Source organism: Piliocolobus tephrosceles, chromosome 14 (genome assembly GCF_002776525.5).
Source record: "Piliocolobus tephrosceles isolate RC106 chromosome 14, ASM277652v3, whole genome shotgun sequence".
Lineage (NCBI taxonomy): Eukaryota > Metazoa > Chordata > Mammalia > Primates > Cercopithecidae > Piliocolobus > Piliocolobus tephrosceles.
In genome coordinates, this window is record NC_045447.1 from 17,971,563 (window position 1) to 17,998,869 (window position 27,307).

A 27,307-nucleotide genomic window follows, 5' to 3' on the forward strand; every position below is an offset into this window, starting at 1 on the left:
AGCACAGGGCCTGGAACCACTTAGTACTATCACTTCGATCAAATACTATCAAGTACTATCACTTGATTGCTCCAACCCAATAAGCTTGGGAGAGCCTGGCACTGTGCTAGGATCTTCTGGAGAAATCCAAGAAGGGTAAGACTTGGGTTTTACTGCTCTTCACCTCACTACTCGGATCTCAGGCAGGCAGGGGACCAGGGTGGGGGCTCCAATTCCTGGTTCGTGTTTGTTTTTTCAGGGGGCATTTTACTGAGCACTAAATACGCGCAGTTGCTGCAGTAGGTGCCAGGAGCCCTGCACGCGGAGGAGCGGCGTGCACGCGTTTCAGTTAACTGGGCGCACAGTGCTCGTGGCGCCGCAGACCCAGCCCTCGGACTCAGTTTCCCCGCATGGGGATCGCTCGCCCCGCCCGCGGAGGCCCGCGGAGCAGCAGCTCCCCGCCCCGGCCCTGCCTTGCAGGTTTCCGCCCGCGCGGCTGCGTCCTCCACACTCCACCGGAAGCTCCCGGCCGGGCCGCCGGTAGGCGGTGGCTGAGGCGGCGACGAGATTGGCTGCCCAGCACCCCTGCCCCAGGACAGCAGGGCGGCTCCACGGCCCCCTTCCTCGTCCCGGACGCCCCGCTCCAGCTCCCCCTCGCTGAAGCGGGGACTCCCCGGGCGCAGCTGGGGACGTGGAACGTCGGCTGCAGAGCCGGCCCCTGGACTCACTGCCCCCAGCCCAGCCGCAGGCGCCCCAGCCCCCCGGCGGCTCATTCCTCCTTCCGCGGGCACCGGCGCTGCCTGGCTCCTAGCGCTGCGCTCGCAACTGGATATGTTGAGGTGGCGACGCGACACTCCCCCGCCCTCGGGAGGGATCACGGACTGGGGTGGGAGCTCAAACAGGCAACCCAGCCTGCAGAGCCGGGCGGCGGGGGCTGTGCTGGCGCCGGCAGGCGCGAGGAATCACAGAGCGGGGCGCCCAGCCTCATCATGGGGCCCACGAAGACTTCCCATGGGAGTGGGGTCTAGTGCAGGGGCGCCCCGAAGGACAAGTGGGAGATGGGGACACGCGGCACAGAGAGACTCCTCGTGGATGGAGCCGATGGAGGCCCAGTGTGGAAGAGAAAGGGGTCAAGGAGACGAATAAGGAGCCACCAGAGACGCAGAGGGAATTCCCCCCAGAGGATGCGGGAAGCCGGGGAAAGGAAGGGAATCCGGAAGGAAGGGCTGACAGCCGGTCAGGTGCTGGCAGAAGGGCTGGTTGGATAGAGACTGGGAAGGGCCCAGGGCATTTGGCGTCCTCGACATTCATATACACTTGGAGAGATGATTCCCTGGAGATCCAAGTGCCTGTATAGACAGTCTTTTCTAGGGTTTCTACCATTAAGTGAGGAGAGGGTAGATGTAGAAACTGGAGACGAGAATAGAGTGTTGTAAAGGCATGCGTGGTTAGAGAACTGGCTCTGGGTTCAGGAGTCCCCACTCACTAGCTGTGAGACTTTGAGCAAGTCACTTAGCCTCTCTGTGCCTCGGTTTTCTCATCTCTAAAATGGGGATGATGATGGCAATACCTGCTTCATAGAGTGACAATTAGATGAGATGATGTCTGTAAAATTACATAACACAGCACCCAAAAGTAGTACTAGTTCTTTTTCCCTTTTCTTATTAGAGCAGCTTGGGCACATTTTGATGTCCGTGGGAATGAACAGGTAGAGAGGGTGGTATTGAAGCCGGAGGGGAGAGAAGGGACCCACAGATGGGGAGAGAAGTCTTCGGTGTCTGTTTTATCCCAAACTCCAGGGGAAGGAGGGAACAGGTAGGGCTGTGGGAAAGTTTGCAGCTATGGGGTACACAGTTAAAGGGAGTGTCTTCTCATGGTCTTGATGCAGGCCTGGAGGTCGTTTGCTATGGGGGTGAAGGTCCTGATGTACACTGTGGCTATAAGATGCCATGCCCTCTTTGCCACCAGCCTGTGGCAGCCCCGGTGTTACACCAGGGTAGGTGGGCAGTTTAATGTGTCTCAGGTCCGATGACCTGCACTGCCCACCTGTGAGGCTGCAGTAGATAGACGTGAAAACACAGTGTAAGAGTAATGTACCACTTTCATCCTTTTCTCTGAGGAGCTGGAAGACCTGTAGTCACCATCTGAGCCAAATGTCAAAGTCTTTCAAGTACTTCACTTGGGCTACACACCACACTTTGATCCACGATCTCATTTAGTCATCACAACAGTTGGGTGAAATAGGTATTATTGTCCCATTTTACAGATGCAGAATCTGAGTTTCAGAAAAGTTAAGGACTTTGTCCCAGGGCCCGCAGTTAGTAAGCGGTGGACCCAGGATTTCAACTCAGCTCTGTCTGACCTCAAAACCCATGATCTGAAACCAATGTGAAAGTTTGCAAAACCTCTGTAGCAGCCGAACTCGATGGAAAGATGTGAGGGATCGTCTTCTCCATTTAATGGATGAGACAAGAGCTGGGTACTCTGATCTCCATCAGAGATCACGCGCACAGAGCTTGGGGCCCCACAGCCCTGGAGTGAATCCCGCTCTACCACCAGAGGCTGTGTGCCTTTGGACCAGGCATCTTGCTTCTCTGACCCTATATACAGCTGCAGAAGAATTCCTTGCAGGTTGCTGTGAGGATTTGGAGGGAAACTGTCGCCCAGCACACAGTACACATGCCAGGAGCCATCGTTTCTACGGTGCACTTTTCCTGCAAACGTGGATCTGTGTCCCACTTAGCTGCTGAGACCAGCTACTGTGATCTTGTAGTTGTTTAGTGCTTTGTTCTCCTTGAGGCAGCAAAGTGGTGGCACCTGACCGGAGCATGTAGCCACCTATGACTTCCTGAGTGGGGTGGTGCAGGGAGGGCCCTGAGGAGTCTGTGGTCCTAAGGCCTTGGATTTCATCAGGGCTTTCCTGTTCCTTCTGGTTGCCTCAGTCCCAGGCAAGATAGGGTCCCAGAATCTTACAGCCTAGAGGCCACCTGTTGCGACTTCTTTTTTACAGATGGGGTTATCAGAACCCACTGTGAGGAAGTGACTTCTCTTTGAGATCATCCAGACACTCCACACAGAGCAGAGCAAAAGTGCCTAGAACTTGAAATTTTGGACTTGCCTTCAACACCCTGGGGATTTCCACCAGGAAGGTGAGCACCCCCACTGAGAATTCCAGGCTGCTCAGAGGTGCCAGGGAACACAGACCAGGGGCCAGCTGTGGCCTTCTCCTCCGATGTGCCCAGGGAGGTGGGGGAAGCCAGCGGCAGCCTGTGATTCTCAGCCAGGGGAACTCTCACTGTGCTTTCTGAGAGTCTGTGACACGGGTCATTTTCTCTGACTTGCTCTCTTGCTTTTTCTCACTCTAAAAAAAAAAAAAAAAAAATGACTGGACACTCCTAAAGCCTTCAGTCACCATCCAGGGGATTTTTATCACCACAAAGGGTAATTCCTGCTCCATCCCTGCTGTGACTCAGCTGTGACGTTGAACCACACAAGCCAGAGAGAAGAAGATAAAGTCATCAGAGCTCCTACTCACCAGAGAGTGAGGCCCAGGCCAGGACTCCACAGGGCTGGTGCCCTGTCCTGAAGGAACTTAGACAGGCCTTCTGGCCAGCCTGGGACCCTGAGATGGCATCCAGCTCAGGCAGCAGCCCACACCTGGCCCCTGATGAGAATGAGTTCCCCTTTGGGTGCCCTCCCACCGTCTGCCAGGACCCAAAGGAGCCTAGGGCTCTCTGCTGCACAGGCTGTCTCTCTGAGAACCTGAGGTGAGGTGATGGAGGAGCGGAGGGTGGGCAGAAAGTGGGTGCCAGGGAGGTACCCCTGATGGGAGGTGAGGGGCAGAAGAGCCTGTGACTTCGAGCAGGTGACTTTTCCTGTCTGGGCCTCAGTTTCCACACCCTTTTCTCACACTCCCTGACACTGCCCCTCTGGCTATAGTGGAAGGAGAGGAAGCCACAGAAAGGCGTCAGCTCCCACAGGGGAAAGCATCACACCGAGGAGAGCCTCGAGGCTGTGAGGCCACTGTCTCACTGTGTGGCCTGGGGCACTGCTAATGTCCCTAAGCCGCAGCTTGCTTGTCTGTAAAGCTATTTTCTGCGTAGCACAATTATTAATGCAGCCCAATGCATAATAATCACAAAAGTTCTTATAGTAACAAATATAAACCCCTTGGTGAATGACAAACTGTTAGACGAATATCTCTCCTTCCACAGCATTGCTCATCACCTCAGACTGTTTGCTGGGAACCCTTTTGGAGGGGACAAAGAGATCGATATATATTTATGTATTTAATGATATTTAAAGTATTAATCCAGAAAGGCATGACATCAGTACTATCATCAACATTCCTCTTTAAGCAATTATGCGCCTACTGTGTGCCAAATGCTCTGCTCTCAGGTCCTCAGCACAGCTTAGAGGGGTGGATACTATTATGATCCTGTTTTACAAATGAGGACATTGAGGCCTAATAGATTAGGTCAGCTTTGGTCAGTTTCCTGGCAAATATGCCCTTAAACTGCCTCATGTGATGACCTTTTGTTTGAGGTTTTACAGCTTAAGAAGGTGGGAAAGCTGAATCAGGCAAGTGAGAAGTTCAAACATGATGACAAAGGAGGAGGCTGTGAGAATAGCGAGGAGAGGCTGTGACCGTGGAAAGGCCAACCAGAGGGTGGAGGAGCAGAGGTTGTCTGGTTTTACCATCAAGCTGATTGTCAGGGTTCAGCTCAGGCTCTGGTGGTGGGTCTCCTGGTTTCTCCTCTCCCTCCTTCCAAAACCTGGCAGAGGAGGGAGCTGATTGGAATTTGGAGGGCCGAGGCCTGAGGCCTAAGTCCTGAAGAACTTCTACTCAGCTGTGCTCCTGACTCACTCTACCTTGACTAATCCACATGCCCTCTGGGGCCTCATTCCCTCTTTTGTAAAATGGGCTATCTCAGTAGCAGGTCGGAGACACCAGGAGCTTTGTGAAAACGCAGGTGCTGGCCAGGTGCAGTGGCTCATGCCTGTAATCCCAGCACTTTGGCAGGCCGAGGCAGGAGGATCATTTGAGGTCAGGAGTTTGAGACCAGCATGGCCAACAAGGTGAAACCTCGTCTCTACTAAAAATACAAAAATTAGCTGGGCGTGGTGGTGCACACCTGTAATCCCAGTAATCCCAGCTACTTGGGAGGCTAAGGCATGAGAATCACTTGAACCTGGGAGGCAGAGGTTGCAGTGAGCCGAGATCACGCCACTGCACTCCAGCCTGGGCGACAGAGTAAGACCTGTCTCCAAAAAAGAAAAACCCCATAAAAACAAAACAAAACAAAAATCCACGGGTACCCAGGTGTTACCCATTAGAATCTGACACCCACTCCTGATTAAGAACCTCCAGGCCAGATGTTCTCTGAGGCCATTTCTTGTTCTAATAGGCCATGATCCTCTGTAATTACTAAACATATGAGACCAAAACCAAATGGAGGACCAAATGAGAAGAGCAAGTATAGTCACATGTCAGCAATCTCTTGCCTAAACCCCTGAGATCAGATGTGTTTTGTAATTCAGAATTTTTTTAGAAAAGCAAATCAGGGCATTATGTAATTCTGGCAGGGAATGGGGCAGTGCCCAGTAATCAAGCACATTAATGTTTCTGCAATGAAATATGTATATATTCACACTAAGTGGGGTAAGTAAGGGCTGTAATAGCTTCCGGTCAGTGCAGTCAGGGCAGGTTTGGCAGCCCAGGAAGCTCACTGCAAATTACTAAAAAAACGTGGGATGCTCGGCTCGGCACTTTTGCAATTTAGGAACCGTGGCTCTGGGATCGTGGACATACACGATCCCCAGCCTGCTGACACTTGAGGCTTCTGGAGCTGTCAGGAGAGTGGATGGTGCAGGGAACTGTAGTGCCTCTCTCCAAGGCTTTGTCCATGTTTCCCCAGGAACAGCGAGGATCAGATCTGCCCCAAATGCAGAGGGGAAGACCTCCAGTCTGTAAGCCCAGGAAGCCGTCTTCGAACTCTGGAGAGGGTACGTTGGTACATCACGGAAAAGCATTTGTCCGTTGTCTTGATTTTTCCAGGTTGAGGCCAAGTAGACAGCTGCGCACTCTGCCCCTGGCAGGCACCTCCCAACTAGTCCCGAGTCCAGATTGAATTCACTTTATAAGGAGTGAGGAGACTGATATTCACAGTGGTGAAGTGTCTTGCCTGAAGCCACCTGGCAATAGACTTAGGGTGAGAACAGTCCAGACCAGGGGTCCACAAACTACGGTTCATGGGCCACATCTGGCCCACCTCCTGAGCAACGAGCCAAGAGTGGTTTTTATATTTTCAAATGGTTGAAAAGATCAGAAGAATGATAGGCCATGCGCAATGACCTGTAATTCTTGAGGCTGTGAGGCCAGTCTCTCACTGTGTGGCCCGGTGCACTGCTGATATTCCCCAGCCACAGCTTGCTTGTCTGTGAAGATGTTTTCTGCGTCACAGAATTGTTATGAGGCCCAATCAATAATAATCAAAAAAGTTCTTATAATGACAAATATAAACCCTTTGGTAAATGACAAACGTGCCTGTAATGCTGAAGTGTTAGAATTCGAATTACATACAATTACATGCCTGTAATTCTAATACTTTGGGAGTCCAAGGTGGGCAAAGAGCTTGAGCCCAGGAGTTTGATACTAGCTTGGGCAACATGGTGAAACCCCATCTTTACAAAAAATATAAAAATTAGCCTGGCATGGTGGCACGTGCCGGTAGTCCCAGTTAGTCTGGAGGCTGAGGTAGGAGAATCACCCGAGCCCAGGGAAGTCAAGGCTGCAGTGAACCATGATTGTGCCACTACACTCCAGCCTGGGTAGCAGAATGAGACTCTGTCTCAAAAAAAACGAAAAAAGATATTTTGAGACACATGAAAATTATACAAAATTGAGTACTTGCAACAAAGACTTCATAGCCCAAATATTTACTATCCAACCCTTTACAAAAAAGTTAGCAAACTCCTCAACTAGATGGTTCTGTCTGCCTCTGTTTGCCCTTAGGCAGGGAGAGACCGTTATCAGCTCACCTCTTGGGCTCTGCCAAACTGTGCTTCTAGGAATAAGAGACACATTTGGAAGTGTGATAGGCCAGAGAGACAGTTTCAGGAGCTGCAGTTTAGAACCCTGGCCCTCCCAAGCTGGAAGGACCCTCATAGGTTACATGTCCTGCTCAAAGGTTCCCACGTGCTATCCAGAACTGATCCATTCCCACCAGCTCATGACAAAATGATAAAAATAAGGCAATTCTATAAATGAGTTTATGTAAACTGAATTCTTTCCGTTTCTAAAACCAACCTTTACTCTGAGATTGTGTCTGTCCTATGCGTGTCTTTATATAAATAGAGGATGTAATAATAGATGATAGTTTTTGGTAAAGCCTTTACTAAGAAAAATTTAAAAGATGGCAATCTCTTTGTTAATGTCTCAATTTAAAAAAACCACACACACACACTCATATTGGTCCACGAATCCAAACAGGCAGGAGTCACTGCTCAAAATCAAATCCTCTTGTTTACACATGGGGCCCTGAGACCCGCAGAGGAGCCTCATTGCTCAGCCACCCTCTCTACCTCCACTGTGAGGTGCCTGGCTCCTTTCAGCCAAAGCCCTCTTCTTGCAGCAAACTGTTGCCCAGGGATCAGGAGCCTGATGTCCAAGGGTAGTTCTGCATAATTCTCTGTTCGGCTGGCAGCAATTCCCAGGCCCTGTGTCTGCATCTGTAAAATGAGGATGTTAAGCCGGCTCTGCAAGGCCTTTCCAGGAGACCATGATAGCAGTGCCGGCAGGGCAGCTATCCCCCTACCGTTGGACCAGAGGCAGGCGAGTTCCCACACCTCCTTTTCCTTTCTCTGAGCTGGTCCTTCTCATTCAGAGAGTTCAGGGGAATTTCCTCTCACACCCAGAGCTGGTTTTGAGCACTCTCCCATCTGCTTCTCAGCAGCCTCTCCATCGGCAGGCCCTCAGGGAGTAAGAGTAAGGATCAAGTGCATGTTCTTGGAACTTTACACTCTGCAACATGGTAAGAGTTAAGATGATACACTGCTCCGTGGAGTAACTCCCTGAGCCTCCCTGTTTGGCTCCTGGTGGATTGGCTGTGAGACATAAGCAGACCCTCAACTCTCTGTGGGCCACTGTGCCTCACTTGCAAAAGGCCGTTACCTGCTTGAATGCCCTAGGACTGTTGTTTTTAGCTTGTTTTATTTTTTCCTCTTAACAAAATTAATATACATCTATTGTGTAAATCTTAGATCACATAGATGTTTTAATATCTCCTAATCCAATGGCTTTTTTTCATCTTTTTCAATCAGATGAAAGTAAAAACATTCTGATGGAGGGGGAGCCTGGAGCCCTGGCCTGTTAATTGCCCCATTTCTTTCTCTTATCCCAGCCCCTAAGAGGTTCTGGGGACTCCTAGGGCCCTGCAGAGCACAGTTTGAAACTTATTGCCTTGAGCCAAATGAAGGGACTATAATTCATGGTAGAATTATAGGGCACCTTAACAGGCTGTAGGATGGGAGAGGAAGCTGCCTGTATTTGTGAGCAAAGAAGGCTTCTTTAACGCAGGCAGACCTCTGAGAGGCAGCAGCCCCCTCCCCTCCCTGCTGGCTTCCCCACCTCGTGGAGTCATGGACTCCTGGTGAAAAGCTGGGGTGGGGAGGGGCGGTGATCATGGTCTGATCACCTACACAAAGTCACATAGGGGAAGGACCAGGGACTCCTCTGACTTTTGCCCCAGTGGGAACTTTGGGGGACTTTTGAACAAAGGAAAATGGCTGATGAAAAGTCAACACTTTGCATGTGTGGTAATTCCTAAGTTTGCCTGCACATGTAGGGCAACCTGGGAAATGGAGGCAGGGTAGAGGGCTGAGGACCAGCCCTCCTTGCAAACACTTCCCACACCATCTGCTTATCAGTTTGTCCTCAGCCTCGGACTTCATTAGATGATTATCTCCCGAAGAAGTGCCCAGAGCCATGGACTGATTACCTGATATAAGAAGCGGATATTAAAGGATTAATGTTGACCTAGTTAGAGACTTGATACTTGCCTCGCATGATCTTCCTGTAGAAGTGACAGTGAAGGAGGGGACGGCCGGGGGGGCTGGAAGATAAAAACCTTCGGTCCTGTCTGCTGAGGATCAACAATGGGATAGTTTCTCCCACTCTCTTTCCCGTGAGGCCCATGCAGGAAGGTCAAAGGCAAGCTGACATCTGATGCCAGTAGCTCACAGTAAAGCCTTAATTTTTCTAGAGTCAGAAAATGACAGAAGTTTAAGCTGTCTAGACAAATTTCTGTTCTGTACTGGATTCCTGCTACGTAGCTCCATGTCCTTCCAATGGCAGAGAGCTCATTACTCCATGAAACAACCACACCCACCCTGGGGGGCTCTGATGGATGCAACTTTCTCCTCTTTCTTTGTACTGAGCTGAAGTCTGTCTCCCTTGAGGTCACAAAAGGCAACTCAGCCTCCTGTCCCCGGAGTCAGTCCTGCCTCCGTGAAAAGACACTGAGCAGCCTTTCGCCAGTCTCTGTGCACTTGGGGTAAATGTGCTTCTGTTTATCTGTGTTCCTTGGAGTGTGATACCTGGGAATAAACCCCTAAACCTTACACTTCTGAGTTTGACAGTGTTCATCCGTAATCGCCCCGATCCTGTGACATTCTGTGTGGTGGGTGGTGGTGATAGCCCTATTTTGCCAATAGGTAATATTTTGAGGCTCCATGAGGAGGTGTGCCTGGACCAAAGTCACACAGCAAGTGGGAGGCAAAGCCAGGCTCTAACCCATGGCTCCTGAGGTGGTGGCATCTTCTCTATGCTGCCTCTACACAAGGAATCCTCCCCTAAATGTTTCATACCTGCTTAAATAACACAGTCAGGCTTTAGTGCAGGAGTCCACCAAGTGCTATGGAAAAAACAGGGATGGGCAAGACTACTTTCAACCAGGAGAATCAGGCAGGGCTTCCTGGAGGAGGCGGCAGTTGAGCTGAGCAGAGGCTGACAGAGACTAAACTGGCCCAGTTACAGAGGAGGGCAGGAACGGGCTGACAGTGGCAGGCTGACCGAGCTCCCCATGTAGAGCACCCCCTCAGCACCAGCTGAGACCTGAGCCAAAGCAGCCCCTCCGGGCATCTCTGACCTCAGCCCAGTGAGGGGGTAGGCAGTGCCTGGCCTGCTCAGATCCTCTCTGTTCTGTGCAGGTGCTGCAGAGGTGGCACTCATGCTCCCGGCACCCTCTTAACAGTCAAATTCCCGGAGGCCCCAGGTCTCCAAATGGGGCCTCCCGCTAGGGCCCACTGTGAGCCCACCACAAAGGGCCTGGGTAGCCGGGGTGACCGGAAACACCACACATGCAGAGACTCCTCAGACCCAGACAGAAGAACGAGCGTTCCCTCAGGGCTGGGAATCTGTTTTCTCTGTTTCTGTCTCCTCCTCGGAGGAAATTCCACTGCACACTTTATTTTTAGCAATTTGCAAGCAGTGAGGCCACTCACACAGGGGCCACTTGTGACACCAGATGGGTTTGGCCCGGGACACATCCTCTGTTCTTTTCCTGCAACGCAGTCTGATTCCTGATTCCCTCTCCTGTCTCCTCGGTCCCTGGCCTTCGAATGAGGCCACGCCAGGCAAGGACACTATGGTGGGGAGGACAGAGCCTGCTCATGGACTCCAGACTCCTGGGCTGCCCTCGCCTGCCCCATTGCCTCCTACAAGTCACTGATCACCCCTGGGCTTCAGCTTCTCCACCTACCCGAGGGAAGCAGAACCTCAAAGCCCCAGCCTCCCCATCATGGCTGTGAGGATCTGATGGGACAGTGTCTACATGAGTGCCAGGAGAGCAGTGAGCCCTTGCAGAGGCTCACAACTATGAGGGAGAACACACAGGCGCACCCACCTCCTCCACTCACAAGCTCAGTGTGACCTTAAGCCATTCCCTCTGTTTCTGCTGGTATTAAGGTGACACTAATCCAGCCCCACCTGCCTCAGAGGATTGTCACGGGGATCCTATGGGACAACATTCAAACACGTTTTGGTCCTGTTCATTTAGGGATATTCCTCCCCGCCTTGAGGAAATCCAGTGGGAAAATGGAATTTTAGAGAATTCGTTGTTAAGAGTTTATGATGTGAGGATTAAATGAGATACATGTGTATGACAGCCACTGGAGAACTGGGACTGGGGATGTCCCAGGGGCAGTGTGCTTAATCCATAGGAATAAGAATACTAATTAGTAGTAATACTAATAATAGTATTTGTAATAGTAATAGTAGTAGTAGTAGTTAGTAGTAATAGTATTAGTATTACTACTATTAGTATTCTTAGAGTTATTAATAGTAGTAGTATTCAACAAGTATTCAGTAGTAGTACTGAATAATTTCAATACTAATAATTATTATTACTAATAATGGCTCATATTTATTGAACACTGTGTTAGGCAGAATAATGTCCTCCAAAGATGTCCCCATGTGAATCCCCGGGACCTGTGAGTATGTGACCTCACATGGCTCTGTGCATTTGCCAGGGCTGCCATAACAAAGTGCACAGACTGGGTGGTGTAAACAACAGAATTGTATTTCCTCGCAGTTCTGGAGATCAGAAGTTCGAGGCATGGTATTGGCGAGTGTTTTCCTCCAAGGCCTCTCTCCCTGCCTTGACATGGCTGTCCCCTCCCTATGTCTTCATGTGGTCCTTCTCCAAATTTCCCCTTCTTAAAAGGATGCCAGTCACATTGCATTAGGGCCCGCCCCCAATGACCTCATTTGAATTTAATTAACTCTTTAGAGGCCCTGTCTCCATATTCTGAGATACTGGGGGTTAGGACTTCAACATATGATTTGGGTGGGGGGTGCTGAGCCCATAACAATGGCGAAACAGACTCTGCAGACATGATTAAATGAAGGATTCTGAGATGGGGAGGTGACCCTGGATTATCCAGGCGGCCCAGTGGTCCTCAGAAGAGGGAGAGGAGAGTCAGAGAGAAGGGGAGATGCTCCACTGCTGGCTTTGAAGATGGAGGAAGGGACCAGAAGCCAAGGAGTGCAGGAAGCCCTGAGAAGCTGGGGAAGGGAGGAAGCCATCTTCCCCTTGGGACTCCAGGAGCAACGCAGTCCTGCTGACGTTTCCATGTTAGGACCCTTGGCCTCCAGAACTGTACGATAATAAAGCTGTGTTGTTTTAAGCCATTAAGTTTGTGATATTTTGTTACAGCAGTAATAGGTAACTAATACCAGTGCTTACATGTATTATCTCATTTAATCCTCACAATAACCCTGTAAGGGGGATATTATTATTATCCCCATTTTGCAGATGAGGAAACTGCAGGACAGAGGAGTTAATAACTATCCCAGGGCTACAAAGCTAGTATGTGAAGTGACAGAAACAAGCTCTGAACCCCAAAAGGCTGGCTCCAGAGGCCACACCCTGAACTTGCGTGCACTCTAAGGAATGAATAATGATGACAGAGAAGCCTCCGAAACCCTCTCAAGTCACCCCTGCCCCTTTCTGCAGCAACCATTCAAAGCTCATCACAGTCCACATCTGGGCACACATCACAGAAGGATGTCCCTACATCTGAATAGCATTTCACTTCCTGAAACAGGCATTTGCTGTTCACACAACACCAGGACGGCTCCGCTGCTGAAAGACACATCCCCTCCACCTGGGGGGTGATGTCTGGAATTTCACTCTTAGCTCGATCATTTTCACGTTCTTATCCCTTTTATGACTCTCCCACCAAGCTTTGACCCTTAGAACCACAGAGGATTGGAATCATGGACCTGTAGGGAGTGGTGGGAACTGAGAGGCTCCCTGAAGTGTGTTCACCCAGGAGCCAGGTCCACACATAGCATCTTCCCTCCACTGTTCTCACATGTCAAAAGCTACATGTTCAGGGAGGTTTCATCACCACAGACTTCCTGAAGCCAGCACAGTCTCCCTGCCAAGGCCGCCCTCTGCCTGCCTTCCATAAAACATCTGTTTTCTATTATTTGTTGGGAACAACTTGTCCCTGAAGCCCTGGGCAGTTGGGGGGTGGGGGCGGGGGTAGGGTGGCCTTTGCTGGGCTGTGTTCTGTCTGTGTCCCAAACCAACTGTACTCATTAAGCCCACAGCTCTCTGCTTATGTTACTTTCAAAGAATAATAACGGTGTGGCTTTTTGTATTTACTCAGTCCGAAAGACCTCTGTCCTCTCCTGCTTTCATCCAAATCCCCTTTCACGTGGTTCCATGAGATTATTCTCTCAATAAATAAATAAATAAACAAAGAGCTTATAGACTCAAGATATTATTTATATGCAATAAAACTCACTCATTTGAAGTATACAGTTTGAGGAATATAAATAATCACGTGACCGCCACTACAGTCAAGTGGCAAACGTTTCTGCATGGGATAAAGCTGCTTTGTGTCCCTGCATAGTCAATCCCCTCCCCACCCACAGCTCCAGGCAACCACTGATCTACTTACTGTCACTCTAGTTTTGCCTTTGCTAGAAGCTCCTAAGAATGGAAAGAGGTAGTATGTAGTCTTTGGTGTTTGTCTTCTTTCACTTAGCACAATGTTTTTGAGGTTCATCCTGTTATTGTTTATGCTGGTATTTAATTCCACTTGGTTGTTCTATAGTATATATAGACCAATTTGTTTATCTGCTCACCAGTTGATGACACATTTGGGTTGCTTTGAACAAAGCCGCCATGAACATTCACATACACACCTTTGTGCAGGCATATGTTTTACTTTCTCTTAGGTAAATTCCTAGGAGTGAAATGTGTGCATTGTACGGTAACTTTATAAGTATGGTTTATAAGTAAATTATTTTATAAGTATGATTTAACTTTATAAGATACTTTCATAGATTGTGTTTGTTCATTGTTTTGCTTTTTTTTTTTTTTTTTTTTTTTTTTTTTTAAGAGAGACAAGGTCTTTCTCTGCTACCCAGGCTGGAGTACAGTGATGTGATCATAGCTCAGTGCAGCCTTGAACCGCTGGGCTCAAGCGATCCTCCCACCTCAGCCTCCCAAGTAGCTGGGACTGTAGGTGTATGCCACCAAGCCTGGCTAATTTAAAAAATTTTTAAGTAGAGATGAGGTCTCACTATGTTGCCCAGGCTGTCTTGAACTCCTGGCCTCAAGCAATCCTCTTGCCTCAGCCTCCTGAAGTGTTGGGATTATAGGTGTGGAGCCCACTGAGCCTGGCCTTGCCCATTTTTTATTAGGTCATTTGTCTCTTATTATTAGATTGTAAGAGTTCTCTATATATTCTGGATACAAGCCTTTATGAAGATACAGTCTTGTGCCATATAACACTCAACACCGGACCACATACACAACGGTGGTCCCAGAAGAGTATAGTACTGTATTCTTACTGTACCTTTTCTATGTTTAGATATATTTAGATACACATGTACTTACAGTGCTAACAGTTGCCTACAGTATTCAGTATAGTCACGTGCTGTACAGGTTTGTAGCCTAGGGGCAATAGGCTGTCACTGAGTTTCGGTGTGTAGCAGGATACACCATCCAGGTTTGCGTAAATACATCCTATGATGTTCACACAATGATGGCACATTTCTCAGAACATATTCCTGTTGCATGACTGTATATGTTTTGGAAAAACTTTTCTCCCATCTGTCCTGGGCTGACTCCTGTTAAGAGGCAGTGATGTGTGTGGGAGGGACCCTGGGGCTGTGCTGCCTCCCAGCTCGGCCTCCTTGGGCAAATCCCTTCCCCCCTGGAAGCCTCAGTTTTTTCATCAGTGAAATAGGAATAAAAACCCACCCTCTCTTCCCCACCGTGCTGTGAGGAGCCCTAGGAAGAATTACGGCCTTGAAAGCATTTGGTAAATGCTTCAGACCTAAATAGGTTAACAGCGGGGTCAAGTTGCTATTGTAATAGCACTGAGACCCTCCTGTGTCACTTCCCTCAGGCTGGACATTATCTGAAAGGGAAAGGTCTGCTGAATGGACACAACTTAGTCTAGGATAGATGGCCAAGGAGGGATGCAGATGGGAATTGTGACCACAAGATTCCCCATGGACTTCAGGAGGAGGGAGGCATTTACTCATGCAGTCAGTGTGTTCTGAGTGTCTCAGCTGTGCCAGGCACTGCCCTCAGCACTGGGAACACAGCCATGACCCTCACAGAGCCTCCCCGACCAGTTGGGGCAACCAGAGAGTGAGTGATGATTACAGAGCTGTGTGGACTGTGCCCTGACAGGAGAAATAGCAGTGCTGCCCAGGATCACAGTAGGGGCCTAGGTCCTGTTTTGAAGGAAGGTCATGGAAGGGCAGAAGCTTGAAGAGTGGAAAGGAGATAGCCAAAGGGAACAGCATGTGCAAAGTCGTGTGGCCCAAGCCATCTCCTACCCTGGTGGATCCTGGTGCATTGAAGAGAGCCCCCGGGGTAACCACAGGGATTGCTATAACATTCAGTGATGTGATTATTATTTCCAGGCTCATCCTGAGGTGGCTGAGGCTGGAGTTGGGTGCCCCTTTGCAGGTGTCGGCTGCTCCTTCAAGGTAAGCATCTGAGTGTGAGAAAGGAGATCTGTCCACTGCAGTTCCAGACCTCCAGGTCTCCCCACTGCAGCCCCTCCAGAATCTTCCTGTAACATCAGTCCACTCATCTGGATGTCTCTTGTACTAATGACTTTCCCAAGCATCAGAGCCTACTATTAAGTCATCATAGTACTCAGGGAGGTTCTTCTTAATGTCTCACCTAAGCATCCGCAGAACATCACTAAAACGACCCCCACCTCCGCCGCCCCTCTCCATGGTCCTGAATCATCCTTGCGCTCCAGGGCAGGGCAGAATTAGAAGCTGCAATGCATGTGGCTCATCGTGGGCATGTCTGATGCCAGGGTCTTCCTCTAAATCCCTCCCACTGTACAGAAATCCACTCCTCTTTGCTGGGTGAATGAATCTGACTTTCCTTGGTGACCTTTGATAGCAGGGCACTCCACTGCTCCCCTGTCTTCACTCCACCTCTGTTTTCACTAATCAGCCCCACTCTCTTGTCAGGGAAGCCCACAGTCCGTGCAAGAGCATGAGGTCACCTGCCAGACCTCCCACCTAAACCTGCTGTTGGGGTTCATGAAACAGTGGAAGACCCGGCTGGGCTCTGGCCTGGAGTCTGGGCCCATGGCCCTGGAGCAGAACCTGTCAGACCTGCAGCTGCAGGCAGCCGTGGAAGTGGCGGGGGACTTGGAGGTCGATTGCTACCGGGCACCCTGCTCCGAGAGCCAGGAGGAGCTGGCCCTGCAGCACTTCATGAAGGAGAAGCTTCTGGCTGAGCTGGAAGGGAAGCTGCGTGTGTTTGAGAACATTGTTGCTGTCCTCAACAAGGAGGTGGAGGCCTCCCACCTGGCCCTGGCCACCTCCATCCATCAGAGCCAGCTGGACCGTGAGCGTATCCTGAGCTTGGAGCAGAGGGTGAGTGTGGGAGGCAAGTTTGCCTTCAAGCCCGGCTGAGCCCCATCCTGTCTCCAGAGCAGCAGACAGGCTTCCTACTAATCATTTCATCCTGCTTAAAGCAGTCACTCCCTCAAAACATGTCTCCCCTTTATCCCACACCCTTCCAGGAAGAGTGCTGAGTTGGAAGCTGTAGTCAAGGTCACAGCCTCCCATCCAGTGCTTCAGTTCCTTTGTGATAGGACACCACCTCCCTGAGCAGCTCAATCCAGTGCAGGACATATTCCACTCTTCCTTATACTAAGCTAAATCAGCCTCTCTGTTCCCTGCATTGTTCTTGGCCCTGGCCCTCAGAGCCCACAAGACAAATCCACCTTCTAGTCCCCATGACAGCCCTTCAGGGATGGAGAGTCGGATTCTGTCCTACCTGAGTGCTTTGCTTTTCAGGCTAAAAGCTTCGGTGCCTTCACCTTTTCCTCAGAGCATGCTGCTTCACATTGCCCTCCTATGATCTGGCTCAGTCTCCAAAGAAGCATACAGAAGTATGCTTGGAGTGTGGTCCCAGGCTGACTCCAGATAATCCACTTAGCCACAGTTCTTGGTCCAACAGAGCTGTCTTCTCCCTTATTCTAGAGCTTATACTTTTCTTTTCTTTCTTTCTTTCTTTTTTTTTTTTTTTTTTTTACACAGAGTGTCGCTCTGTCACCCAGGCTGGAGTGCAGTGGCACGATCTTGGCTCACTGCAACCTCCACTCCCAGATTCAAGCAATTCTCCTGCCTCAGCTTCCTGAGTAGCTGGGATTACAGGCTCGTGCCACCACACCCAGCTAAATATTTTGTATTTTTAGTAGAGATGGGGTTTCACCATGTTGGTCAGGCTGGTCTCAAACTCCTGACCTCGTCATCCACCCTCCTTAGTCTCCCAAAGTGCTAGGATTACAGGCATGAGCCACTGCGCCTGGCCTAGACTTTTCTTAATGTAGCCAATCACCATTCTAATATTGCTTCTTTTGCAGTAACGTTACATCATTGCTCATATTGAGTTAGGCCTGGGTTTTAGTTCCTGCTTCACCATTACCATTATCTGCCTCACCATTCACAGTTACCATGACAGCAGGTACTCAGAGCCACATGCCCTGTGGGTCTGAGCAAGTCACTTTCCCTCTCAGGACCTTCCCCATCAGTAAAGTTAACGATTAAATTTTCTCTAAGGATGCTCACTTCCATTCATGGCTTCCCTACCTGAGTACACCCAAGAATAAATTTGTATTCTTTCCACTTTATTGGGGAAAGCTATTAGAAGGGCCAGGCTCTGAGTTGGAGTGGCTGAGGCTTTAGCCTTTATTTATGTAACTCTTGCTCCAGTTAAAAGGCAGCCTCCCTGAAAGCCACAATTATATCCTCATTTCACCCACAAACTTCCCAGCTCTACTTTTACATACCAGGCACTATGCAAGGCACGGGCACAAAGACAAAATGAGCATGGGCCCAGCTTTCAGTGGAGAAGACCATCTGGTAGGTAAGGCAGAAAAGTATGTGTCATAAAATCCTTGTAAGGGCTCTGTAAAAACATATTGAAACAGAGCAACTGAGCTAGGACAGTGGTTGAAGTCTTCCCAGACGAGGGGCCATATGAGCTGGATTCCTGGTGGATAAGGAAAAGGAAGGCCAGGCAGAGGGCAGCACATTCAGATGCAGACGCATGCCTGAGTGAGGCGTGGTCAGGAAAGCACCTTTGGGGCAGATCAATCTCCACATCCGGCCGTTCCCATCCCATCCCCAAGCCAGGTTCTGGTGTTCCTGGCTGAACAGTCTTCCCTACAGGTGGTGGAGCTGCAGCAGACCCTAGCCCAGAAAGACCAGGCCCTGGGCAAGCTGGAGCAGAGCTTGCGCCTCATGGAGGAGGCCTCCTTCGATGGCACCTTCCTGTGGAAGATCACCAATGTCACCAGGCGGTGCCATGAGTCGGCCTGTGGCAGGACCGTCAGCCTCTTCTCCCCAGGTAACACCTCCCAGAGGCACAGAGACCTTCTTGGGAAACAGACCCCACAGGACCCAGGAAGCCAGCAGTGAAAACAGCCAGCTCTGTGACAGCCATGCTGTGTCCAGTTTAGGCCAGTGCCCATTCAGGCCACTCGCCACGACCGGGAACCATGCTGGGTGCTGGGATCTTGAGGTTGGTGGGCGAACCATGCTCTGCCCTGTGGCTCGCAGCCACACACAGCAGTGGCCCAGGATGACTGACATTCAGGCCCTTTCTCCTCCCTGAATGTCAGTCCCATTCTGCAAATAGGAATCAAAACTGTTACCCACTTCGTGGGTTTGGGATGTGAAGGAAAGTGTGCTGTGGGCCACAGTGTGTGCAGACGAGATGGATGTGAATGATGATTTTCACAAGTGAATACCGTGGGACCCCTGGCCTCAGAGAGCCAACAGTCTGAAATAAGATTAGAGAACTGAGTAAGACACATGCACTTGTGTACAATTGCAGTTAGCATGTGAATGAGTGTCTTACTCATTTCTTACTCATTTCTGGGGCCCCTGGACTTGGCACAATGTCTTGCATAAAGTAATTACTTGGCAAGTGTTTCTGTTAACTAAATGATATCTGTTAATATAACAATGCATATATTTGGGCAAAAAATGAGGCAGCAGACTGGGTGCAGTGGCTCATGTCTATAATCCTAACACTTTGGGAGGCTGAGGCAAGAGGATCATTTGAGGCCAGGAGTTCAAGACCAGCCTGGGCAACATAACAAGATCCCATCTCCACAAAAAAAGTTTTAATTAGCCAGGCATGGTGGCCTGCACCTGTGGTCCTAGCTACTTGAGAGGCTGAGGTAGGAGGATGGCTTAAGAAGTTTGAGTCTGCAGTGAGCTATGATGGTGCCACTGCACTCTGGTCTGGGCAACAAAGCAAGACCCTCTCAAAAAATTTTTTTAATGAGGCAGCGGAGTGTGTCACACTCCTAGAGCAGGGCTGGGACCCCTTTCCTGCAGGAGCAGCACTCATCCTGCTGTGTTGGGACAGCTCTCTTCATGGGGCGGTCTCGAGCCCTACTTGTAGACCTTTTCCCTCGATTCTTTTTAAAGAGGCAAAAAGCAAGCAGTACCTCGAGCTTCCTGTTCCACCAAAACGTAATGGGCAGAGATGAGTCAGGCTGCCAGCCTGTGCCTCCTCCACCCCCTTCTTTCCTGCCCCCAATTCATGTCCCCAGTCAACCTCTCCCAGAAGGGCGCTCTGCCAGAGGACATGCTCTCATGGGATGGCCGCTTTAGCTGCCCAGGGGGTTTCTGTGCATCTTCACCAGGGATGATTCAGCCCTCAAAGGGTTTTGCCACCTGAGAATGGCTGGCAGAACTGCGAGTAACCCCATGTACCCCCAGCCTCCAGGGGACCCCAACCAGTTGGCATAGGGCAGCAGAAAGAAACCGGTGCTGGGAGGCAGGAAGCCCCTCATTCTTGCTGGGTCCCCAACACACTGTGAGATGGTAACCGGCCACTGTCTTTTTCTCAGCTTGGTTTCCAGACTGTAAAACATAGGTTGGTTAGATCAGTGGTTCTCAGAGTGTGGTTCTAGGACCAGCAGCATTGGCACCCCCTGCAAACTTGCTGGAAGTGCCAGCTCTCAGTTCTCACCCCAGGGTTACCGAGTAAGAAACTCTGAGGGTGGGGCCCGGCAGTGTATGACTTGGATGGCCAGCTGACAAACACTTAGCTAGATGACCCCCAAGAGCCCATTCCTCTCTGACACCCTACTCGAGAAGAATGCCGGGCTCTAACCCCATCTTTCATGGTTTTGAGCCACTGACCTTGGGCATGCCTGACCGCTGGATCCCAGTCCCACATCTGCAAAGTCCAGCACTTCCCAGCTGCCTGTGGCTTCTGCATTTCAGCCTTCTACACTGGCAAGTATGGCTACAAGTTATGCCTGCGGCTGTACCTGAATGGAGATGGCACTGGAAAGAGGACCCACCTGTCGCTTTTCATCGTGATCATGAGAGGGGAGTATGATGCGTTGCTGCCGTGGCCTTTCCGGAACAAGGTATGGGCGTGGAGGTGATGGGGACAAGGTGGGGAGCATGGAAGCCTGAGTCCTAGTCCTGATTTGGCAATGAATTGGCCATGTGACCTGGCAAGTCCCCCACGCTCACTGTGTTATCAGTTTCCCTTTTTATAAAACAATCAGATCTAGTAACTAGGGCTCCCTCCAGCTCCATGAGTCCAGGAGCTAAAATGTCTGGAATCTTCCCAAAGGTTATATAGAAATAAAATTCATGGCCAGGTGCAGTGCCCCACATCTGTAATCCCAGCACTTTGAGAGACTGAGGTGGGAGGATTGCTTGAGCTCAGGAGACATGGCAAGACTTCATCTCTGCTAAAAATAAAAACCATTAGCTGGGCGTAGTGGCACATGCCTGTAGTCCCAGCTACTTGGGAGGCTTAGGTGGGAGGATTGCTTGAGCCTGGGAGGTTGAGGCTGCAGTGTGCCATAACCTTGCCACTGCACTCTAGCTTGGGTGACAGAGTGAGACCTTGCCTCAAAGAAAGAGAGAGAGAGAGGGAGAGAAATGAAGGAAGGGAAGGAAGAAAGGAAGGGAGGGAAAAAAGGAGGGAGGGACGGAATGAATGGCCAGTGGCTGCCCACTCTTCTTCCCCCTTCACATTATGGGGTAAATAAGGAAAACTTCTGGGAGGAGGTGCCGTGAGACTAGCCTGAACTAGCAGAATTTTCAGGAAAAAGGAAGGAAGCAGGTACCACTACATATTAATACAGACTAGAATTGCCAAAATCTGGAACACTGACAGTACCAAATGCTGACGAGGATGTGGAGCAACAGGAACTCTCACTCACTTCTGGTAGGAATGCAAAATGGTACAGCCACTTGGAAAGACAGTTTAGCAGTATCTTACAAAACCAAAGATACTCATACCAAACGATATAGCCAGTTGCTCTCCTTGGACTCAAAGGAGTTTACTTAGAGGAGCTGAAAACTATGTTCACAGAAAAACCACCCAAGGATGTTTATAGCAACTTTAGTTACATGCCAAAACTTGGAAGCAACCAAGATGTCCTTCAGTAGGTGGATGGATAAATAAACTGTAGTGCATCCAGACAGTGGAATATTATTCGGTGCTAAAAAGAAGAGAGCTATCAAGCCATGAAAATACAGGGAGGAACCTTAAACACATATTACTAAGAAAAAGAAGTCAATGTGAAAAGACTGCGTTCTGAATGCTTCTGACTATATGACATTCTGGAAAAGGCAAAGCTATGAAGACAGGCGGGCGCGGTGGCTCTTGCCTGTAATATCAGCACTTTGGGAGGCCGAGGCAGGTGGAGTACTTGAGCCCAGGAGTTCGAGACCAGCCTGGGGAATATAACAAAACCCTGTCTCTACAAAAAGTACAAAAATTAGCTGGGCATTAGGCTGTGTGCCTGTAATCTCATCTACTCTGGAGGCTGAGGCACGAGAATCACTTGAACTCAGGGGGTGGAGGTTGCAGTGAGCCGAGATCGCGCCACTGCACTCCAGCCTGGGGGACAGAGTGAGACTCAGTCTCAAAAACAAAAACAAAAACAAAAGCTATGGAGACAGTAAGATCAGTGGTTGTCCAAGAGTAGGGGCCAGGAGAGATGAATAGAGCACAGGGGATTTTGGGAGCAGTGAAACTATTCTGTTTGATACTGTTACGATGGATACATGTCCTTATGCATTTGTCAAAACCCATAGAAGGTGAATACCAAGAGTAAATGCCAGTGTAAACCGTGGACTCTGGGTGATAATGATGTGTCAATGCAGGTTCATCAACTGTTACAAAACTACCACTCTGCGGGGGACGTTGATATTCGGGGAGGTTGTGCATTGGGTCGGGGCAGGAGGTATATGGGAACTCTGTATTTTCTGCTCAGTTTTGCTGTGAACCTAAAACAGCTCTAAAAAATACAATCCATTAAAAATTCTTCACCGGGTACAGTGGCGCACACCTGTAATCCTGGCACTTTGGGAGGCCGAAGTGGGTGGGTCACCTGATGTCAGGAGTTCAAGACCAGCCTGACCAACATGGTGAAACTCCGTCTCTACTAAAAAAAAATTAGCTGGGCATCGTGGTACATGCCTGTAATCCCAGTTACTTGGGAGGCTGAGGCAGGAGAATCGCTTGAACCCAGGAGGCAGAGGTTGCCATGAGCCAAGATTGTGCCATTGCGCTCCAGCTGGGCAACAGGAGCGAAACTTTGTCTCAAACAAACAGACAAACAAACAAAACCCCACAATTCCTATAGACAGATTTGGGGGATAGGCATTTCCTGTGGGTGAACAGCATCATTGCATGAGTAGAGGGTGTCAAGAATAGAGACCTCAGGTGTGGGGAAACAGGTGGGGCAGGGCGGGTGTGCCGCTTTGGTCTGGGTGTGAGTCAGTAGGTCCCCCACCCCCGGCAGTTCCCAAAAGTGCTGGGGAAATTTTTAAAACACCAGTGACAGAATCTCACCCCCATAAGTGATAAGGCCTGAGCATCAGGATGAAGTCTCCGCAGGGGGTTCTAATGTGCAGGGTGAGGACTGCTTCAGTTGGCAATGGGAAGCCATTCAACTTCCTGATGGGCATTTCAGGGGCACGTGCCAGGGAAGAGGGTTTGTGTGACTTTTAGACAGTCAGCTTCTCAGGGGAACCTCTGTCTGCGCTGTGTATACCAGAAGCTCCACAAATGTCTCAGGACATCGATGACAGCCCCTCAGTAGGAGACCTCCCTGTTCTGCCCCTTCTGCCTTGCCCCAGGAGGTTCCAGCTGTAGTGGATGAAGCAAAACTTTCCAAGCCAGAGGGGGTGTTACAACTTATTGCTTCCACCTACCTTGTCAGTGCTCCAGTCACACCTTTCGCCCCTAACAGCCAATCCGACTTGACTGGGGCATCAGAACCTTCCCCTGCTTCCTGCTGGATGGAAGGAACATCTGATCCTCAGCAGGGAACAGCCTCTGAAGTGCACTCAGAATACCAGGTGCTGCCGGCTCCCTGGGTCTGGCCATATGCCAGGTGCACTCCTTGCCTGGCTTCTCTGACTCCTAATCCAAATGAGCCAAGGGTCCGAGGGGCTGCACAGGCAGTAGGTGTGGAGCACAGCTCTGAGCCCAAGCCTGGGCCTCCAAGCTGTGCTGCTAATGTAGGGCCTGATCTCCCACCTGTCCCTTCCCTGCAGGTCACCTTCATGCTGCTGGACCAGAACAACCGTGAGCACGCCATTGACGCCTTCCGGCCTGACCTAAGCTCGGCGTCCTTCCAGAGGCCCCAGAGTGAAACCAACGTGGCCAGTGGCTGCCCACTCTTCTTCCCCCTCAGCAAACTGCAGTCACCCAAGCACGCCTACGTGAAGGACGACACGATGTTCCTCAAGTGCATCGTGGAGACCAGCACTTAGGGTGGGCGGGGCTCCTGAGGGAGCTCCAACTCAGATGGGAGCTGGCCAGAGGACTGTGATGCCCTGCCCTTGGCACCCAAGACCCCAGGGCACAAAGATGGGTGAAGGTTGGCACGATCCGAGCAAGACTGAGGGGTCGACTTTGGGCTGGCCATCCGGTTAGGATGGCAGGACGTGGGCTGGGCCCACAAAGGCAAAGGGTCCAGAAGGAGACAGGCAGAGCTGTTCCCCTCTGCACGGACAATGCAACACTGGGAGGCCAGGGAGCCACTCTGGCCCTGAATGTTGAGGTGGACTGTCACCAAGATGCGAAGAAAATGGAACCAGGTCTGGAACCATAGGACCCAAGCAAAGAAGCTCTCGAGCTGGGAAGATCTCTGCAGGGCCACCAGAGAGACCTGGACACAGGCCTGCCCTTTTTGTCCAGGGTCAGAAACAGGACCGGGTGGAAGGGATGGGGTGCCAGTGTGAATGCAGTCTGTCCAGGCCTGGACTGAGTTCCCCATCACTGGAGGTGAACAAGCAAACCCAGAGGGCTCTACTGAGACTTCAAATTGGGGGTTGCATTTGAAGACTTTTAAGATTCCTTCCAGCCCAGAAAGTCTCTAATTCTAGGCCTCCTGGCCCAGGCAAGTCCTAGAGCTACAGGGTTTCTGGAAACATTCAGGAGTTTCCTGTCCTCCTGGCTCCTCACTCACCTTCAATAACCCCTGCTGAACTGACCTGGCCCGCAGGGCACCTGCCACCCTGGGCCTGGCAGCTCAGCTTCCCCAACACGCAGGAGTACACCCAGCCCCCAATCGCAATAATGGAGCACTAGTGCTTTTATGTGCAATGACATCGTCCATGCACAATGGCAGCAAACATTCTGGGGCTGCTTTTTCTTGTTCCCACCTGTGACAGTGTGGCAGCAGAGACTGTGGAGGCAGTGGAGACTGACTTCTTCCCGCTGGCAGCTGGACGTCACACATGGAGGTCTGGCCTAGCGAGTGATGGGTCTAGGCCCTGAAACTGATGTCCTAGCAATAACCTCTGGATCCCTACTCACCGAGTGTTGAGCTCAAGGGGGATTTGTAGAACAAACCCCCATGAGAAACAGTTGTTACTCTACACTTTTGATTGTCTATTTCTGATGGCAAGAGATACATACCCTCTTCAAAGAGCATGAGATGCCGCCATTCTTTCAGCAAAGTTTCATTGACACCTAGATCTGTTAACTGTGTTCGACATTGAAGGGAGAAAGGCAAGATGTGCACTCTGGCCTCAAGAAACCCTTAGTTCAGTGGAGGAAATGAGCACATAAGATCATTATGACAGAGTAAGAGAAGATTAGAGAAAGCACAGAATCCCAGCGGGTGAAGGAGGGAAGGCTTCAGGGAAGAAGTGGCATTTAAACTCAGCCTGAGAATATTTTGAAATGCAGAGGATGGGGAAAAGGGAAGCGTACCGACATGAAAATGGGAAGCAGTCTTGGCTGAGGGCAGGGTCTGTGTGGCAGGATGGAGGAGGGAGGCAGTAGGGTCAGATGAACTGGAGTGTAGACAGCATCAGACGCAGCAGTTCCCCTCCCCCTCCCCGGGAAAGCACCTCCTGGTAACCCCTGGGCCTACTGAAAGCAGGATGAGACGATAATTGAAGATGCTGAATGATTGAATGATTTCTCTTCCAACAAAGCTCTATGTTAAGTGTATCAAAGACATGACATCTCATCTTTTATAGGTGATTCAAGGGTTGGGGAGACAAGATGCAGGCAAAGCCACTGTTTCATTGGGTGGATTCAGTAGGTCCCCCACCCCCAGCAGTTCCCAAAGGTGCTGGGGAGATTTTTTTAAAACACCAGCGACAGAATATCACCCCCGTGAGTGGTAAGGCCTGAGCATCAGGATGAAGTCTCCGCAGGGGGTTCTAACGTGCAGGGTGAGGACTGCTTCAGTTGGCAACAGGAAGCCGTTCAGGTTTCTGATGGGCGTTTCCGGGACAGCCACCAGGGAAGAGGGTTTGTGTGACTTTTAGACAGTCAGCTTCTCAGGGGAACCTCTGTCTGCGCTGTGTATACCAGAAGCTCCACAAATGTCTCAGGACATCGATGACAGCCCCTCAGTAGGAGACCTCCCTGTTCTGCCCCTTCTGCCTTGCCCCAGGAGGTTCCAGCTGTAGTGGATGAAGCAAAACTTTCCAAGCCAGAGGGGGTGTTACAACTTATTGCTTCCACCTACCTTGTCAGTGCTCCAGTCACACCTTTCGCCCCTAACAGCCAATCCGACTTGACTGGGGCATCAGAACCTTCCCCTGCTTCCTGCTGGATGGAAGGAACATCTGATCCTCAGCAGGGAACAGCCTCTGAAGTGCACTCAGAATACCAGGTGCTGCCGGCTCCCTGGGTCTGACCATACTCCAGGCGCACTCCTTATTTGGTTTCTTTGACTCCTAATCCAAATGAGCCAAGGGTCCGAGTGGCTACATGCAACCCCTTCCCTCAACGGTGTGGCAAGCAACCTTTAATCCTCTTTTACAGATTAGGAAACTAAGGCCAGAAAAGCCAAGTGCTTGGCCCAAGGGGGCAGGGATGGGACTGGCATTAGAAATCAGGTATTTGCGGCCAGGCATGGTGGCTCACGCCTGTAATCCCAGCACTTCGGGAGGCCGAGGCAGGTGGATCACTTGAGGTCAGGAATTCGAGACCAGCCTGACCAACATAGTGAAACCCCATTTCTACTAAAAATACAAAAAACTTAGCTGGGCTTGGTGGCCATGCCTGTAGTTTCAGCTACTCGAGAGGCTGAGGCAGGAGAATTGTTTGAATCCGGAAGGCAGAGGTTGCAGTGAGCTGAGGTCGCACCACTGCACTCCAGCCTGGGAGAGACAGCGAGCCTCCGTCTCAAAAAAAAAAAAAAAAAAAAAAAGTAAGAAAAATCAGGTATTTGCTTCCAGTTTCTTTCCTTCCTCTCCCTTCTGGGTGAAATCTTCAGCTTTGATGAGATCATATCTTCATAGAAGCAGTTGGTCACTCTGCCCCCAGCCAAAGGGCAAGCCCTGTAGGACCTACAGATGCCAGGCTGGCAGCACCCCGGGAGGGCAGGGCAAGCACAGTCAGTGCCACACAAGCTTGCTCACAGAGGCCACCTCACGGGTGTCCACAGGCAATCCTCAGGCAACCCTGGGCAGTAAGGGCAACTATTATTTCTGACTTCCATTACTAATTCCTGATTGTAAGAGACACACACTCTTTATAGAAAAACTAGGCCGAGCACAGTGGCTCACGCCTCTGATCCCAGCACTTGGGAAGCCAAGGCGGGAGGATTGCTTGAGTCCAGGAATTTAAGACCAGCCTGGGCAACATAGCAAGATCCTGTCTCTACAAAAAAAAACCTTAAAATTAGCTAGGCATGGTGGCATATGCCTGTACTCCCAGCTACTCAAGAGGCTGAGATAGGAGGATCCCTTGAGCCCAGGAGTTGAAGGCTGCAGTGAGCTGTGATCACATCATTGCACTTC

General features: G+C 50.4%; 1 protein-coding gene across 4 annotated transcripts; it reads left to right on the forward strand.

Annotated features, from left to right (window-relative positions):
- Positions 1-25,500, forward strand: TRAF1 (TNF receptor associated factor 1). Of its 4 annotated transcripts, none has more exons than XM_023223683.1 (9): positions 1-135; positions 2,990-3,128; positions 3,381-3,746; positions 5,898-5,985; positions 15,434-15,499; positions 16,001-16,411; positions 18,215-18,392; positions 20,288-20,436; positions 23,594-25,500. In XM_023223683.1, exons 3-9 carry the CDS (start codon positions 3,607-3,609, stop codon positions 23,810-23,812), a joined length of 1,251 nt encoding a protein of 416 aa, XP_023079451.1. In that variant the 5' UTR covers positions 1-135; positions 2,990-3,128; positions 3,381-3,606; the 3' UTR covers positions 23,813-25,500. The 4 variants fall into 4 exon arrangements, with proteins under 4 accessions (XP_023079451.1, XP_023079450.1, XP_023079449.1 ...); XM_023223682.1 differs by lacking the exon at positions 1-135 and adding an exon at positions 501-818; XM_023223681.1 differs by lacking the exon at positions 1-135 and having other exon boundaries at positions 501-3,128.
- Positions 25,501-27,307: the final 1,807 nt, after the last annotated feature.

What these genes read in the sequence shown, in the direction of transcription:
- TRAF1 (XM_023223683.1), top strand. Translation starts at nt 3,607, where the DNA reads ATGGCATCCAGCTCAGGCAGCAGCCCACACCTGGCCCCTGATGAGAAT. An exon ending in GTCTTCGAACTCTGGAGAGG is followed by an intron (nt 5,986 to 15,433) that starts GTACGTTGGTAC and finishes TATTATTTCCAG; the next exon opens with GCTCATCCTGAGGTGGCTGA. An exon ending in CGTCAGCCTCTTCTCCCCAG is followed by an intron (nt 18,393 to 20,287) that starts GTAACACCTCCC and finishes TCTGCATTTCAG; the next exon opens with CCTTCTACACTGGCAAGTAT.